General features: G+C 42.5%; 1 protein-coding gene across 7 annotated transcripts in view; it reads left to right on the top strand.

The window, feature by feature from the left end:
* Window positions 1-14,260, top strand: part of BRD1 (bromodomain containing 1) — a 156,949-nt gene that overhangs the window by 99,404 nt on the left and 43,285 nt on the right. For 6 of the 7 annotated variants that reach the window (XM_045030552.1, XM_045030561.1, XM_045030544.1 and 3 more), the window contains one exon: window positions 4,789-5,277. In XM_045030552.1, coding sequence (XP_044886487.1) covers window positions 4,789-5,277 — 489 coding nt within the window. The remainder of the gene's footprint in view (window positions 1-4,788; window positions 5,278-14,260) is intronic. The other variant, XM_045030581.1, reaches the window with a different exon arrangement.

Below are 14,260 nucleotides of genomic sequence, written 5' to 3'. Positions count from 1 at the left end.
GCCCTGAGCCTCCTCCCACACTCCTCATCCCTGGCCCCACCCCGGAGCCCATACCCCAAGCTGGAGCCCTCACCCCTTCCTGCGGGGCCTGATTTGAAGGAGCTGCTGCTGAAGTCCCGCCGCTGTCTTTGGTGGCATCTCAATCGCTGCCACGGAGGATGGTCTCTCCGCTGAAATGCCTCCGAAGACAGCGGCAACGATTGAGCTGCCGCCACCGACAGTGCCGGGACTTCGGCGGCAGCTCCTTTGGGACATTGCGGGGCCCGATTCTGGGGAATCGGCTGAATCACCCTAAAGCTGTCCCTGCCTTCCCGCACCCACACCCCCTGCCCCAAGCTGGTGAAAGTGAGTGAGGGTGAGGGAGAGTGAGTGATAGAGGGGGGATGGAGTGAGCTGGAGGCGGTCCTCAGAGAAGGGATGATGCAGGGTGTGGGGCAAGGGTGTTCGGTTTTGTGAGATTGAGAAAGTTTGCAACCCTAGTCGGGGTCGGGGGGAGAAAGAAAGATTATGGTAGTCAGAATAAGATCATGTATTTACATAGACTAGCTGTTGTACAACTTGAGGCGTGCAAGTCATTTGAAAGTTGGTATTTAAAAAAAAAAATCAGATATCCTTAATTGCCCCATCATCTACCCATCTTTGGAATTGCATGTTTGAGTCTCTTAGCTTGATAAAAATGTTTTTCAAAATATATAAACTGCTGCAGTAGGGAGGCACGGTGTTAGAAAAATGTAACTACAACTGCAGTTGGCCTTCTCATCTAGTTCCATGATTTCTGAGTACTCTTAGAACAGTGGTTCTCAAACTTTTGTACTGGTGACCCCTTTCACATAGCAAGCCTCTGAATGCAACCCCCCATATAAATTAAAAATACTTTCTTATATATTTAACACCATTATAAATGCTGGAGGCAAAGTGGGGTTTGTGGTGGAGGCTGACAGCTCACGACCCCCTGAGGGGTCCTGACCCCCAGTTTGAGAACCCCTGTCTTAGAATAACTATTGAATAATTTTAAGAAAATTTCTTAAATTATCTCCCTAGTCTTGTTAAAACTGAAGACATTTATTTCTGAACTTTCTTACTGACAGATAATTAAAATAATAAAAAATATCAGGTTGATTTACATACATTTGAAGCTTAAAATAGTCAAAAGATGCGTATATAAATAAAATGCATAGTGGTTAGACATTCACTTATTACATATACCTGAAATAAATGTACTTCTAAAAAACATGTTCACATAATTATTCAGAATTGATATAGTAGGTCCAAAATACAGTTAAAAATTCTTATACCTTTAAGGATTGTAAATAGCTTAAATTTAAACTCTGGAATAGAAATGAGTTAGAAAAGAATTAGAAACATATTGCAAAACAGACATGGGAGATGCGGGCAAGTAGATCCTGGTAGTTTGTTTTTAAAAATAAATACCGTCTATACTCGTTCATAAGCCGAATTTTTTTAGTAAAAAAGGGAAGCACCAGAGATGAGGGTCGGCCTGTGAAGGGGTATAGAGAGGGAGAGGTGGGACACAGCCCCTCCCCCAACAGAGGGAGCAAAGAGAGGCAGCACAGCCAGCAGAGACAGAAGGGAAGAGGTGGGGCCAGAGTCTCTCCACTTCTGGCCATGCTGCTCTTCCTCCAGCCTCCAAAGCAGCTGCAGCTTCGGGGCTGGCAGGCTGCAGCTGTGCTGCTTGGCCCCACCCCCCAGAGCACACTGTGGCCCACACCGCCTGGCCCAGCCTGCTGGAACATGCGGCCGCACTGCCCTGTCTGGCCCGCCGGAGCAGGCTGCAGCTGCGCTGCCCAGGCTGTCAGAGCAGCTGTAGCCAGGCCAGAGACATCCTCCCCTGACCCTCCCCAGATAAGGTGGATAGGGATGGGATGGGGAGAGTGTGGGGGTCCTGGGCTAGGGGTGGTGTCATGTGGGGGGTGGTCACAGGGGTTACTCCCTCGACTCCCAGCTTCTCCCCCCAAAAAATTTCCCCACCAGTTGCTGTCCTGGACCATCAGGGTAAGCAGCTGGTGCGCCGGGACACTTTGTTTACTTAGGTTTACCTCCGTGCCTGCTGATGCTCGAGGTAAGCAAACCATCTCGGCCCACCAGAGGCTTATCCTGATGGCCTGGGAGCCAAAGTTTGCTGACCCCTGAATTGTAGGGTCGGCTTATGAACGGGTTATAAAATTTTTCCATTTTTACTTATCCATCTTGGAGGGGGTCAGCTTATAAACGAACCAGCTTATGATCGAGTATATATGGTAAATAAAAAACATAAGTCATTGACCAGGGTAGAGGAATTTTTACATTGTTAGTCTCTCAAAGTGCTGTGAATTATCTAGTATATTTATAATTCCATTTTGGATTTCTGACCACACAAGAAAGGTCTATATTCTTGAGAGTTATAATATTTGCAGAGTACCTCAGTAAAATTACAGCTTTGTAATATGTGATTAAATGTTCCCTTTTGCTAGATGCTTCCGTTGGTATTTATTTATTGTGTCTCTCATATAGCACATTTTTCTTGCAAATAATTTCGATTTTATAAAGAGAAACAATATCAAACATTCTTATCAAATCGGTAATTAAAAAGAAAGTTTACATTTGTTTTTTAAAGATACCATTTGTACAGGATTCTTATTTTGGGATCCTGTCCTGAGTAAGTTCACAAGAGAAGCACCGGATTACACCTCGTTATGATTTGAATGCAATTGAGATTTTACCATTTTAGGTGTTTCATTACTAATTCATAGATTGTGAACTCCTCAGCGCAAAGGTGGTCCTTTCTGAGTGTATAGCAGGGGTCGGCAACCTCAGCCCGCTGCCGGTCTGGGTGAATAGAACCCCAAGCTGGCAGCAGGCTGAGTGGTGCCAGCGGCTGGGACCTCAGACCAGCAACAGACTGAGCCGGTCAGCCCGCTGCCGGACTGAGGTCCTGGCCACTGGCCCTGCTCAGCCTGCTGCCAGCTGAGTGAGTGGAACCCCAGACAAGCAGCGGGCTGAGCGGGGCTGGTGGCTGGAACCTCAGACAAGGATCCCAGACCCTGCTCAGCCTGCTGCCGGTCTGGGGTTCCGTCCGCCAGCTTCTGCCGGCCAGGATCCCGGCTGCCGGCCCCCCTCAGCCCGCTACCAGCCTGGGGTTCTGCTCACCCAGGCTGGAAGGAGGCTGAGCTGGGCCGGCAGCTGGAACCCCAGACTGGCAGCAGGCTGAGTGCTGAGCCTGGAACCCCAGACTGAGCCGCTGTTCTGAGTGAATGGAACCCCAGGCCAGCAGCGGGCTCAGTGGCTCAGCCCGCTGCTGGCCTGGGGTTCTGGCTGCTGGCTCCTGCCAGCCGGGGTCTCAGCTGCTGGCCTGCTCAGCCTGCTGCCAGCCTGGGGTTCCCTGGGGGTCCCCAGGCCAGCAGCGGGTGCTGAGTGGGGCCAGTGGCTGGGACCCCGGCTGGCAACGGGACAGTAGCCGGAACCCCGAAGCAGCGGTGGGCTGAGCCACTCAGCCCACTGCTGCGTTCCATCAAAAATCGGTTTGCGTGCTGACCCCTGCTGTATAGAAAGCATTTACCACACAGTGGTCACTGCTGTAAATAATCAATGACAAACTAATAAACGATAATTCAAGTTAGTAGAATTCCAGACTTTCTGGCTGGTTTATGTACACTATACATATGTAAATTTAAATCTGCATGAGATTAGTTAAATATGTTTGATCCTTTTATGTTCTACACCAACTATTATTTTTGTGGTGCAGCAAGTTACATTTGCTTGCATAAATGCTCACCTGTAAAGATATAGCCGTTTCATTTTGTTAGTGTAGCAATATACCTGTAGAGAAAGGAGGTAGATGTCTCAACATGGGTTTTTGTAGAGAGATAGGAAAGATGAATCATTTTTACACTTATCTGCTGCAAACTATGGGTTGGGTAGTTTTTGCTTCTTTTATTGAGTTCTGTAGAGCAGTTTTTTTTTCTTCTGTCATTTGTGTTAAAGAACATTTTTCTAGCACTGGTTTTATCTAAACACCCACAATGTGTGTCTTGCCATTCTACACCATGAAATTGAAAGACAAGAAAAGAAAAACAAAAGTCAGAATTGACAGTTGGGTTGTATAGGGGAAAAAGAAAAATTGGTAGAGGGGTGGTTTTTCTGATTTCTCCTGTAATGTCTGCAAAGATGTCTTTGCCAAGCATTTGTCAGTAACTATACGTTTTAAAATTTAAAACTGGTAACCATAACTGTAAAGCAGCTTTGCAGAACTTTCCAATTTGTGAATTTGGTAATAGTTTATAGCCCACTCTTAGTTAATTCTGATAGGTTAAGCTATAAATGCAATTTTAAAAAATGGCTTTTATCTGCTTTCAAAATGCTTTTCTTATTTAAATTAACTTAAACAGGTAAGGTGAATATTTAAATTAGGAAAATGTATTTTATTCATACTTTTAATGTTAATGGTGAAATATTTGCATTACCAGATACAAATCATCTGCTACTCTACTTTTCTGTAAAAAGTTCTCGTACCTGAGATTTTAAATATCATTGCATGTAAGGTAAAAATACCTGCCCAGGTTTAAATTTTTAACACTAAATGTAAACACCTATTTTGTTACAATCCCAGTATAAAACTAGGCACTACTAACTAGGATAGGTTGTTGCTAGCCAAACGTTTATGTATTTAAAATGTTATGGTTTGTTTCCAAACAACAATTATTTGATGAGCTGCACATTTATAGTGAGTGTTATAATAGATTTTATAACTACCAGTTTTCAAAAATCACACTCTATTTATAATTTTTTCAGGAGATAAATCTCCCCCTAAACTTGAACCATCAGATGCATTACCTCTTCCTTCAAACTTGGAGACTAATTCAGAACCACCAACCCTCAAACCAGTAGAACTCAATCCAGAGCAGAGTAAGCTTTACAAAAGAGTAAAATTTGATAATGAATTATATAGCACTTCCATTCAGAAAGAAATAAATGGACACACTCCAGAACACTTACTTGACAGTAATCTCAATGAGTCGACTGTTTCTGCTGTAGCTGAGTCATCAACTGATGTAAACAGACGTACATCCATTCTCTTCTGCAAATCAAAAAGTATAAGCCCCCCAAAGTCTGCAAAGAACACTGAAACCCAGCCAACTTCTCCACAGCTAGGGACCAAAACCTTTTTGTCTGTAGTCCTTCCAAGGTTGGAGACTCTTCTGCAGCCAAGGAAAAGATCAAGAAGTGCATGTGGAGATTCTGAGGTTGATGATGAGTCCCCTGTAAAGCGCTTGGATACAGGTAAATATTACAAAACTTACATATTGGTGGGCTGAAATATTGGAAGATAATGCAGATGATACAACAGACATTTTAATGTTTGTTTACTTCAAATAATTCTTTAAGTATTTACATTATTTGAACACGTCAGCATTTTTTCCTCAGAGTTGAACCGAGTGCGGTTATGATTTAGGAAAGTTATTGGTTTGTTGCTGACAGACCTTTATTATTGAGATTGCTTCTCAAATTTTTATTGCTGTAGTACAGCCCTCTCTCTAAAAAATTTTTTTTTTAGTTTTGCTTGCTTCCTGTTATCTTTCCCTTGCATTCACTAGGGGAGACAAACAACGCACTTCCTCTGAAAAGACCACTGGTGAATCTACATTAAATTTCTTTATAGGATATAAACATGAATCCATCCCCCCATGTCCCCAATCAGCAGCCCTCAGTATACTCTATCTGACTTTTTATTTTGTATTTCTCACATGCCTTTTCATTTTGTATTCATTTTCCATCTAACACCTTTCCTTTTATGAAGCAAAGTTATATGACTATAAGTTTAGAATGTGTGTGATAGCTATACAGAATATATATCTGGAGTGTTAAAATCATAAGGCATTGTTGGCTTTTCTTTAGAAAATTCCTATTTTTAAATCAAGATTTTTAAAAAGTAAAGCCATGCATAAGAAAATTGTTGGTGTCAAATATTTGAGCTAAAGGATCCAACTGTAAAATTACCATGGCTAGATGTCACCTGGATTAGTTCTTTCAGAAATTTTTTGAGGAATGTATTCTGTCTTGTGAGATGCAGTTGTGTCAGTTAATTATTCTTCTTGATTGTGTTTTTCTCAGTTATATTTGTAGTAGATACTTTGAATAGAACAAATGTATGGAGGTGGGGGAAAGGATAAAGTAAGAAACTAGTAATATGTACTTACGTTGCTCTTTTTAAAATTCTTGGTTTTTTTCGTATCGTGTCCCATTTATCATGTTGATATATAGATTTTTATGTTTGAAATGTGTATGCATGATGTTAGTTTGACTCCACTTAAACAAAATTGGATCTGCACAAAAAACTCATGCTGTGAAAGCATAATTTTAAAAAGTTTTTATTTACCGTTGAGTCAGTTGGAGCAGGTTCCATTACCAGAAAATATATAGTGAGGAAATTACAAGTAACACTTGGTGCAATTTCTAAATGATTTTTTTTTGTACAAATGCTTTTTCAGACATACTTGGAAACAACACTAACATCTGATTTGTTATAATAAGAGAGATTAATGTATTTTAGATAAATACCGTGAGACTAGATTGATGTTTTGAATTTGGACAATGGATTAATCTGCACTGAAAGTCTACAGAGCTGCTATCGCTACATGTTTACTTTCACCAGTTGTTAATACAAGTGCATAATGTAAAATATGTACACAGTATAACATTGCTATATATTCTATATCCTAAATACAGAATGTACAGATTATATATAGACCCACTTACGAAATTAATCCGAACATTTAAATTACATTTAAAAAAGTTTATAGTATAGATCAGGGATTGGCAACCTTTGGCACGCAGCCTGTCAGGGAAACCGTGGACCATGATCCTTTAGAGAGGTCCACTTGCACAGACCCTTCCTTATGTCTTTGTGAAATCCAAATCCAGTTGAAATTGATTTCCTTTGCAGGTTCAAGTCTTAAACTTCTACAGAGTAACATGTTAGTGTTCAATCAAAATTAAATGAAATTAGAAATACAGAAAATGCAAGAGTATAACATTTGTTTTCAGAGGGATATTTGGCTAAATTATTAGTTCATATTGATAGTCAAAATGTTCGTGTTCAAAAGACTTCGGTTTTTTATTCAGATGTATTTGTATCATGCATTCATAGACAAGTTCTGCTTAAAGGCGTTCTTCTGATTGCATTCCTCATGTTTCTCCTAGTACAGATCAACATTCATACTAATTGGAAGATAAACCAGTATAATAATTTTTCAGTTTCATTAGTATGAGTATTAAATGTAATCTTTTTGTATTATACAAATATAATGCACAATTTAAGAAAAGCTTTATATTTTCTGTACTATGTATCAAATGTTCAAGGCTGCGGTAGTTTCTGGAAGGAGAGTGAAGTGGTTGAATGGTATTCCCAGGTGTTTTGCTGTCAATATCTAGGCTCCCCCATTACTGTCTTATTTAAGTGTGCACTGCTAACTCTTGTTCTTCAAAGTCTCTCACTTGTTATCTGTCCACATAAGATGTTGGGCACTTCTTCCCACACTATCCCCGATGCCTTATATTTTGTCCCTGTGCCCCTTACGCTGTGCAGTCTCCGTCTTGAAATCTCACCTTTTCATGTAGTTTCTTAAGCAATAGCAAAATCATAACCATATTTAAGTACTCTTCCCTTCCTTTTTTCCTCTTGCCAGATGATGAGTTCTTCCTGTATTTTTATTTATTTATTTATGGCCATTAGAATAAGCTCTTTGAAGCAAGGTCATCGTATTTACTAGTCAGTGTTAAGAGATAGGACTGCCGGTCTGTTTTTTATGATTTTCTAATAAAATAGAAATAAATTAATGTAAAATAAGTAAAGTTTTTGGGAGTAGATGGTGATATACCAAACATCAAATATTCTCTTCTGCAAGGTCTAAAACCAGTCAGTTTTAGTGATACCATTCTTTACTTCTGCTTCTCTGATCTCTTATCTCCCTGAAAGATCTTAGTCCCTCCTGCCCTTCAAAAAATAGCATAACTCTCCATAATAAAACTTTTAAGATGGCATTAAGGTTGAAAGTAGATAGCATTGACTTGGTTGTTGAAGCCTTGCTAAGAATGCTGGTATTATCAAACGAATATTAGAAGATGGCAGAAAAAAATTACAAGAATTGTGTAGGACTCTTTTGTAGAGGAGAGTGAGAGCATTTTAAAGAGATAGAAAATCATAAGTTAGTTTTAACTTGTACAGGAATTAAAAAAAATTGGCTTGTTCCTTTTTTGATGCCTTATGACATATTGAGAGAAGCTGAAAGGTATATAAAAAAAACACTGACGGGCAATACCACCACGATGTATTACATCAACAAACAGGGCGTTGCCAGGTCCTCGGCCCTTTGTCAAGAGATGCTTAGTCTTTGGGATGTTTGTGTGCGGCATGCCATTCATCTGGTCGCTGGGCACCAGGAACCTCTTGGCAGATCACCTCAGCAGGACCTTTTTGTCTTGCTACGAATGGTCACTCCATCCAGAGGTGATGGACTCCCCAGGTGGACCTGTTCGCATCCAGACAGAACAGAAAGTGTCACGTGTTCTGTTCGATTCGGTTTCTGGACAGAGGTTCCCTTTTGGATGCCTTCTCCATTTCATGGTCGGGAGCACTGATGTATTCCTTCCCGCCAGTGGTGTTAATTCACAGGGTCTTTGTGAAGGTCAAGCAGGATAGAGCAACTGTTACCCGGTAGCCCCTGCGTGGCCTGTCAGCACTAGTTTGGCATGTTGCTGAGCCTTTTGGCAGCCAAGCCTCTTCCACTGCCTCCTTGGCAGGATCTGCTGTCCCAGAGCCACGGCACTCTGCTGCATCCGAACCTGGCAGCGCTGCACTTGATGGCTTGGCTACTGTGTGGCTAAGCGCAGACAAGCGGGCATGCTCGATCTGTGTCCAACATGTCTTGCTGGGTAGCAGGAAACCCTCCACCGGGGCATCCTACCTGTCTAAATGGAAATGGTTCGAGTGCTGGGCCTTGGAGCGATGCATCTTAGGGCCGAGTAGGCTTCGCTGCAGGACATATTGGATTATCTGCTGCACCTCAAACTCCAAGGGTTGTCCATCTCTTCGATCAAGGTCTATCTGTCTGCCATTTCAGGGTTGCATCCTCCGTTCCAGGGCAAGTCTCTCTTCACCCATCCTATGATGGCACGGTTTTTGATGGGTCTATCCACATGTCCAGGATCCACCCCTCTTCCCCCCCACCCCAGGACCTGAATTTTGTGCTGTGAAGGCTCATGGGGCCTCCCTTTGAGCCTCTGTCTTCCTGCTCCCTCCTGCTTCTCTCCTGGAAGATTTTGTTCCTGGTTGCTGTTAACGGATGTCTGAGATCAGGGTGCTCACCTCGGAGCCACCCTATATGGTCTTCTAGAAGGACAAGGTCCAGCTGTGCCTGCATCTGGTGTTTCTGCCCAAGGTCATTTCTCAGTTTCATATTGGCTAGGTCATATACTTACCAGTCTTCTGTCTGAAGCCCCATGCGTCTGATGAGGAACGCAGGCTTCACACCCTGGATGTCAAGAGGGTGTTGGCATTCTATATAGATAGAACGAAACCATTCCGTAAGTCAATACAGTTGTTCATTGTGGTGGCAGCAGGATGAAAGGTCGTCTGGTGTCTGCTCAGAGAATCTCATCCCGGATTACGGCCTGTATCTGCTACTGCTATAAGCTGGCAAAGGTGCTCCTGATGGCAGTCCAAGAGATCTGTTGAGCCACTCTCTCTGGTTGTCTGCCCACACATTGGCATCACATTTCATGCTGACTCAGCGCAAGCTCAAGATGATGCTGGCTTTGGCCAAGCTGTGCTGCAAGATGCAAGACTTTGAACTCTAAGCCCACCTCCATTGATACTGCTTGTTAGTCCAGAAACTAGAATGGAATTGACATGAGGAAGCACTCAAAGAAGATAAAGCAATTATCTATCTTTTGTAACTGTTCTTCGAGATGTGTTGTTCACGTCCATTGCCTGCCTTCCTATCCCTCTGTCGGAGTTGTTGGCAAGAAGGAATTGAGAGGGTGTAGAGTCGGCGGCGCCTGATATGCCAGTGCATCGGCATGGCACTCAAGGGGGCACCACAGGCGGCCCTATGGATACTGCTAAGGCAAAAATCTCCGACAACCGCACGTGTGGGCACGCACACACACCTAGAATGGAATGGACATGAGCAACACATCTCTAAGAAACAGAGTTACAAAAGGTGGGTTTTTTTGTTTGTTTTAAAAAAAAAACCTTAGCTGATATTTCCAAGTCAAATTTTGTCTCCCCTGGTTTTGCTGGAGAACTGCTTGGGGAGTAGGTGTATAGGAGGTGTGTGATATGAACTGTCAGACCTTTACTTAATTGGAGGGACAAGGATGTGGAATATTTGAGAAAGATGTAATTTGTCCCAGGTGTTCATTAGGAAGAAGTATTGGTAAAAACAAGGTTTTAATCGCTGTATAAAAATTCTTTAACCCTCTTAGTGGCTGTTTTCAGTCTCTTATGATGTCATAATTCCCTTAGTTTTCCAGTAATTTTAGGCTTGGTCTACACTAACAGTTTGTGTTTGCTATAACTGTGTTGCTGAGCAGTGCGGTTAAACTGACCTAACTCCTGGTACAGACAGTGCTGTGTTGACGGGAGGACTTATCCTGTTGACATAGCTACTGATTCTCAGGGAGATGGATTACCTACGCTAATGGGAGAAGCCCTCCTGTTTCCATAGGTAGCATCTTCACTGAAGCGCTGAAGTGGTGCATCATTGCAGCTGCACCGCTGTGGCCTTTTGAGTGTAGATGAGCCCAGAGTCTGTCTTTTTAGATAGAGCCTCAGTTACTAATGTAACAATGAAGCAAAAAAACGTTTTTGTCAGAAGTGTTTCAGCTCTTCTACATGCTTTAAAAAAAAAAAGGGGGGGGGAGGATAAACCCCGTCTTATTTTTTCCTTTGCCATTCATCTATGGATTTCTGAAATGTTAATTTTAAACATGGAAAGGAAAGAGATTCTCTGTTAGTGTCACCCAATCAGTCTGCCCTGTAACAAGCAGAAACTCTTGAGGCAATTTTATTCACCCATACTTAAATGTTTGTTTGTTCTAAATTTATAAGCATCTGGAATCATAGAATCATAGACTTTAAGGTCAGAAGGGACAATTATGATCGTCTAGTCTGACCTCCAGCACAACTCAGGCCACAGAATCTCACCCACTCATTCCTGTATCAAACCCCTAACCTATGTCTGAGCTATTGAAGTCCTCAAATTGTGGTTTAAAGACTTCAAGGCGCAGAGAATCCTCCAGCAAGTGACCCGTGCCCCACGCTGCAGAGGAAGACAAAAAAAAACCCAGGGCCTCTGCCAATCTGCCCTGGAGGAAAATTCCTTCCCGACCCCAAATATGGCGATCAGCTAAACCCTGAGCATGTGGGCAAGACTCACCAGCCAGACACCCAGGAAAGAATTATTTTTTTAAAGTTAGTCCTTTTGAAATCAAAAACCCTAGTCACAGATCTATTTTTGTTTATCCTTCCATTTAGTTTAAAGTGAATTAACTCATGATCGCTCGAATCAAGGTTGTCCCCTACAACCATTGTAGTGAGGGCCTGACTACTCACCAAAACCAAATCTAAAATGGCATCCCCTCTTGTTGGTTCAGCAACTACTTGGTGAAGGAATCCATCATCTATCACATCCAGGAAAATCTGAGCCCTATTATTATGATTACTACTAGCACTTGTCCTCCAGTCTATATCTGGGAAGTTAGTCTCCCATGATGATACAATTCCCATTAGTATTTACTTCATTAGAAACATTAAAGAGATCTCTATCCATATCCAAATCAGATTCTGGTGGTCTATAACACACCCCAAGCACTATCCCAGGGGAGGCTCTAGTAGCTTTCTTCCCAATGTGATTTTTGCCCAGACAGACTCTGTCTTATCCATTCCATCCCTTCTTCTTTCTTTACAGTCTACCTCATCATTGATATACAATACTACTCCACCACCTTTGCCTTTTTTCTGTCTTTCCTAAACAGCACATACCCTTCAATACCTGTACTCCAGTCATGACTACTATTCCACCATGTTTCTGTTATCCCTATAATATCTGGTTTCACTTCCTGCACCAGTAACTCTAGTTCCTCCATTTTGTTCCCTAGGTTCCTCACATTGGTGTACAAACATCTTAATTTTTGTTGTTTGGCTTCGCTCACATTCTTTACCCGATTAGGCCCAGACATTCTATTGCCAGTATCACCAGAAGAAAGGATCATCTCAACAGTCAACAGGACCTCAAAAGTAGAATTCCTTGATCTTAATATATTGAGGGTTGAGACAGGCTGGCATTTTTTTATGATAATAAACAGTTAACCGGAAAATATTTTATCACTTTCTGGTTAGACAGCATAGTAAAGGGAGTAATTCACTGAAGGGTATCATTTAGTCTGTTCACAAAGATTGCTGCCCATTAGAGAGAGCCTCAGACAGAGTGATAACTTATTGGTCGGGCCCTACCAAATTCACAGACATGAAAAACACATCACAGACGTGAAATCTGGTCTTACCCCATGAAATCTGGTCTTTTGTGTCCTTTTACGCTATACTATACTATACCCTATATATACTCACGGGGGAGACCAGTATTTCTCAAATTGGGAGTCCTGACCCGAAAGGGAGTTGCAGGGCAGTCACAGTTATTTTGGGGGGTTGCGGTATTGCCACCCTTACTTCTGCGCTGCCTTCAGAGCTGGGCAGCCAGAAAGCGGCGGGTGTTCACCGGGCGCCCAGCTCTGAAGGCAGTGCTCCACCAGCAACAGTGCCAAAGTAAGGGTGGCAATAACATACCATGCCACCCTTACTTCTGCGCTGCTGTCTTCAGAGCTGGGTGGCTGGAGAGTGGCGGCTGCTGACTGAGGGCCCAGCTGTGCAGGCAGCAGCGGAGAAGTAAGGGTGACAATACCGTACTATGCCATCCTTCTGCACTGCTGCTGGCGCCAGCTCTGCCTTCAGAGCTGGGCTCTTAGCTGTGAGCTGCCGCTCTCCAGCTGCCCAGCTCTGAAGGCAGCGCCGCCGCCAGCAGCAGTGCAGAAGTAAGTGTAGCAGTACTGCAACCCCCTCCCCCGCAATAATGTTGTGACCCCCCCACTCAACTCCTTTTTGGTCAGGACCCTTGCAATTACAGCACAGTGAAATTTCAGATTTAAATAGCTGTACTAATGAAATTTACAATTTTTATAATTCTGTGACCGTGAAATTGACCGAAATGGACTGTGAATTTGGTAGGGTCCTACTTATTGATGTAAACAAACACTTAAGTCTTGGGCCATGAAATTTATAACACATAACATGGTAAAAAGATGTGCATATATAAAACAAATTTTAAAGCTAATGCTCTGTGTTGATATTCAGTATCAGAGGGGTAGCCGTGTTAGTCTGGATCTGTAAAAGCAGCAAAGAGTCTTGTGACACCTTATAGACTAACAGACGTTTGGGAGCATGAGCTTTCGTGGGTGAATACCCACTTCGTCGGATGCATGTAGTCATATACATTTGTGTGGGTATTCACGAAACCACATGCTCCCAAACATCTGTTAGTCTATAAGGTGCCACAAGACTCTTTGCTGCTTGTGTTGATATTGTTGAAATTTGACCCACAGCCTGTGCAGTGTAGTGACATTTTCATTTTTATTCAGCTTCATCTGTGGATTTTTTCATTTTTTTTATTTTAATTTTATTTTTTATTTTTTTTAAAGCAGAGGGAAGTTGTCTTGTCGGTCTTTTTGTTTGACTCGGGGCTGGATTAAAATGCAAGAATTTTTGTTCACCTCCAAGCACAAAACACTTTGGGCTTGGCTACACTGGAGAGTTGCAGCGCCGGTGGTGGCTTTACAGCGCTGCAACTCACTAACCGTCCACACTTGCAAGGCACATACAGCGCTGTATCTCCCTGGCTACAGCGCTGCATGTACTCCACCTTAGGTTCAAATGCTGATCTTACCTATGCAGCAGAAAGCTCCCTATGCCTCGGATAAAGCAATGAAGTTGCACATGTATCGCTAAGGTCATATGTTGATTCTCTTTTGGTAAATTTTGAAGCACTAGGTTATGTGCAGCTAATTGGAGGAATGAATTGACTTAACATTCCAAGATAGCTTAACATGTAATTATGTGTCCCAGTGTCGAAATTTGGAAAGGAAAAGTTTATCAAATAACAGTAAAATTACTGAGAAAACTGCTGACACATTTCTTGGATCCTCTTACCTT

This window comes from Mauremys mutica, chromosome 1, assembly GCF_020497125.1.
Source record: "Mauremys mutica isolate MM-2020 ecotype Southern chromosome 1, ASM2049712v1, whole genome shotgun sequence".
Lineage (NCBI taxonomy): Eukaryota > Metazoa > Chordata > Testudines > Geoemydidae > Mauremys > Mauremys mutica.
This window is presented reverse-complemented; position numbering and strand designations above follow the sequence as displayed.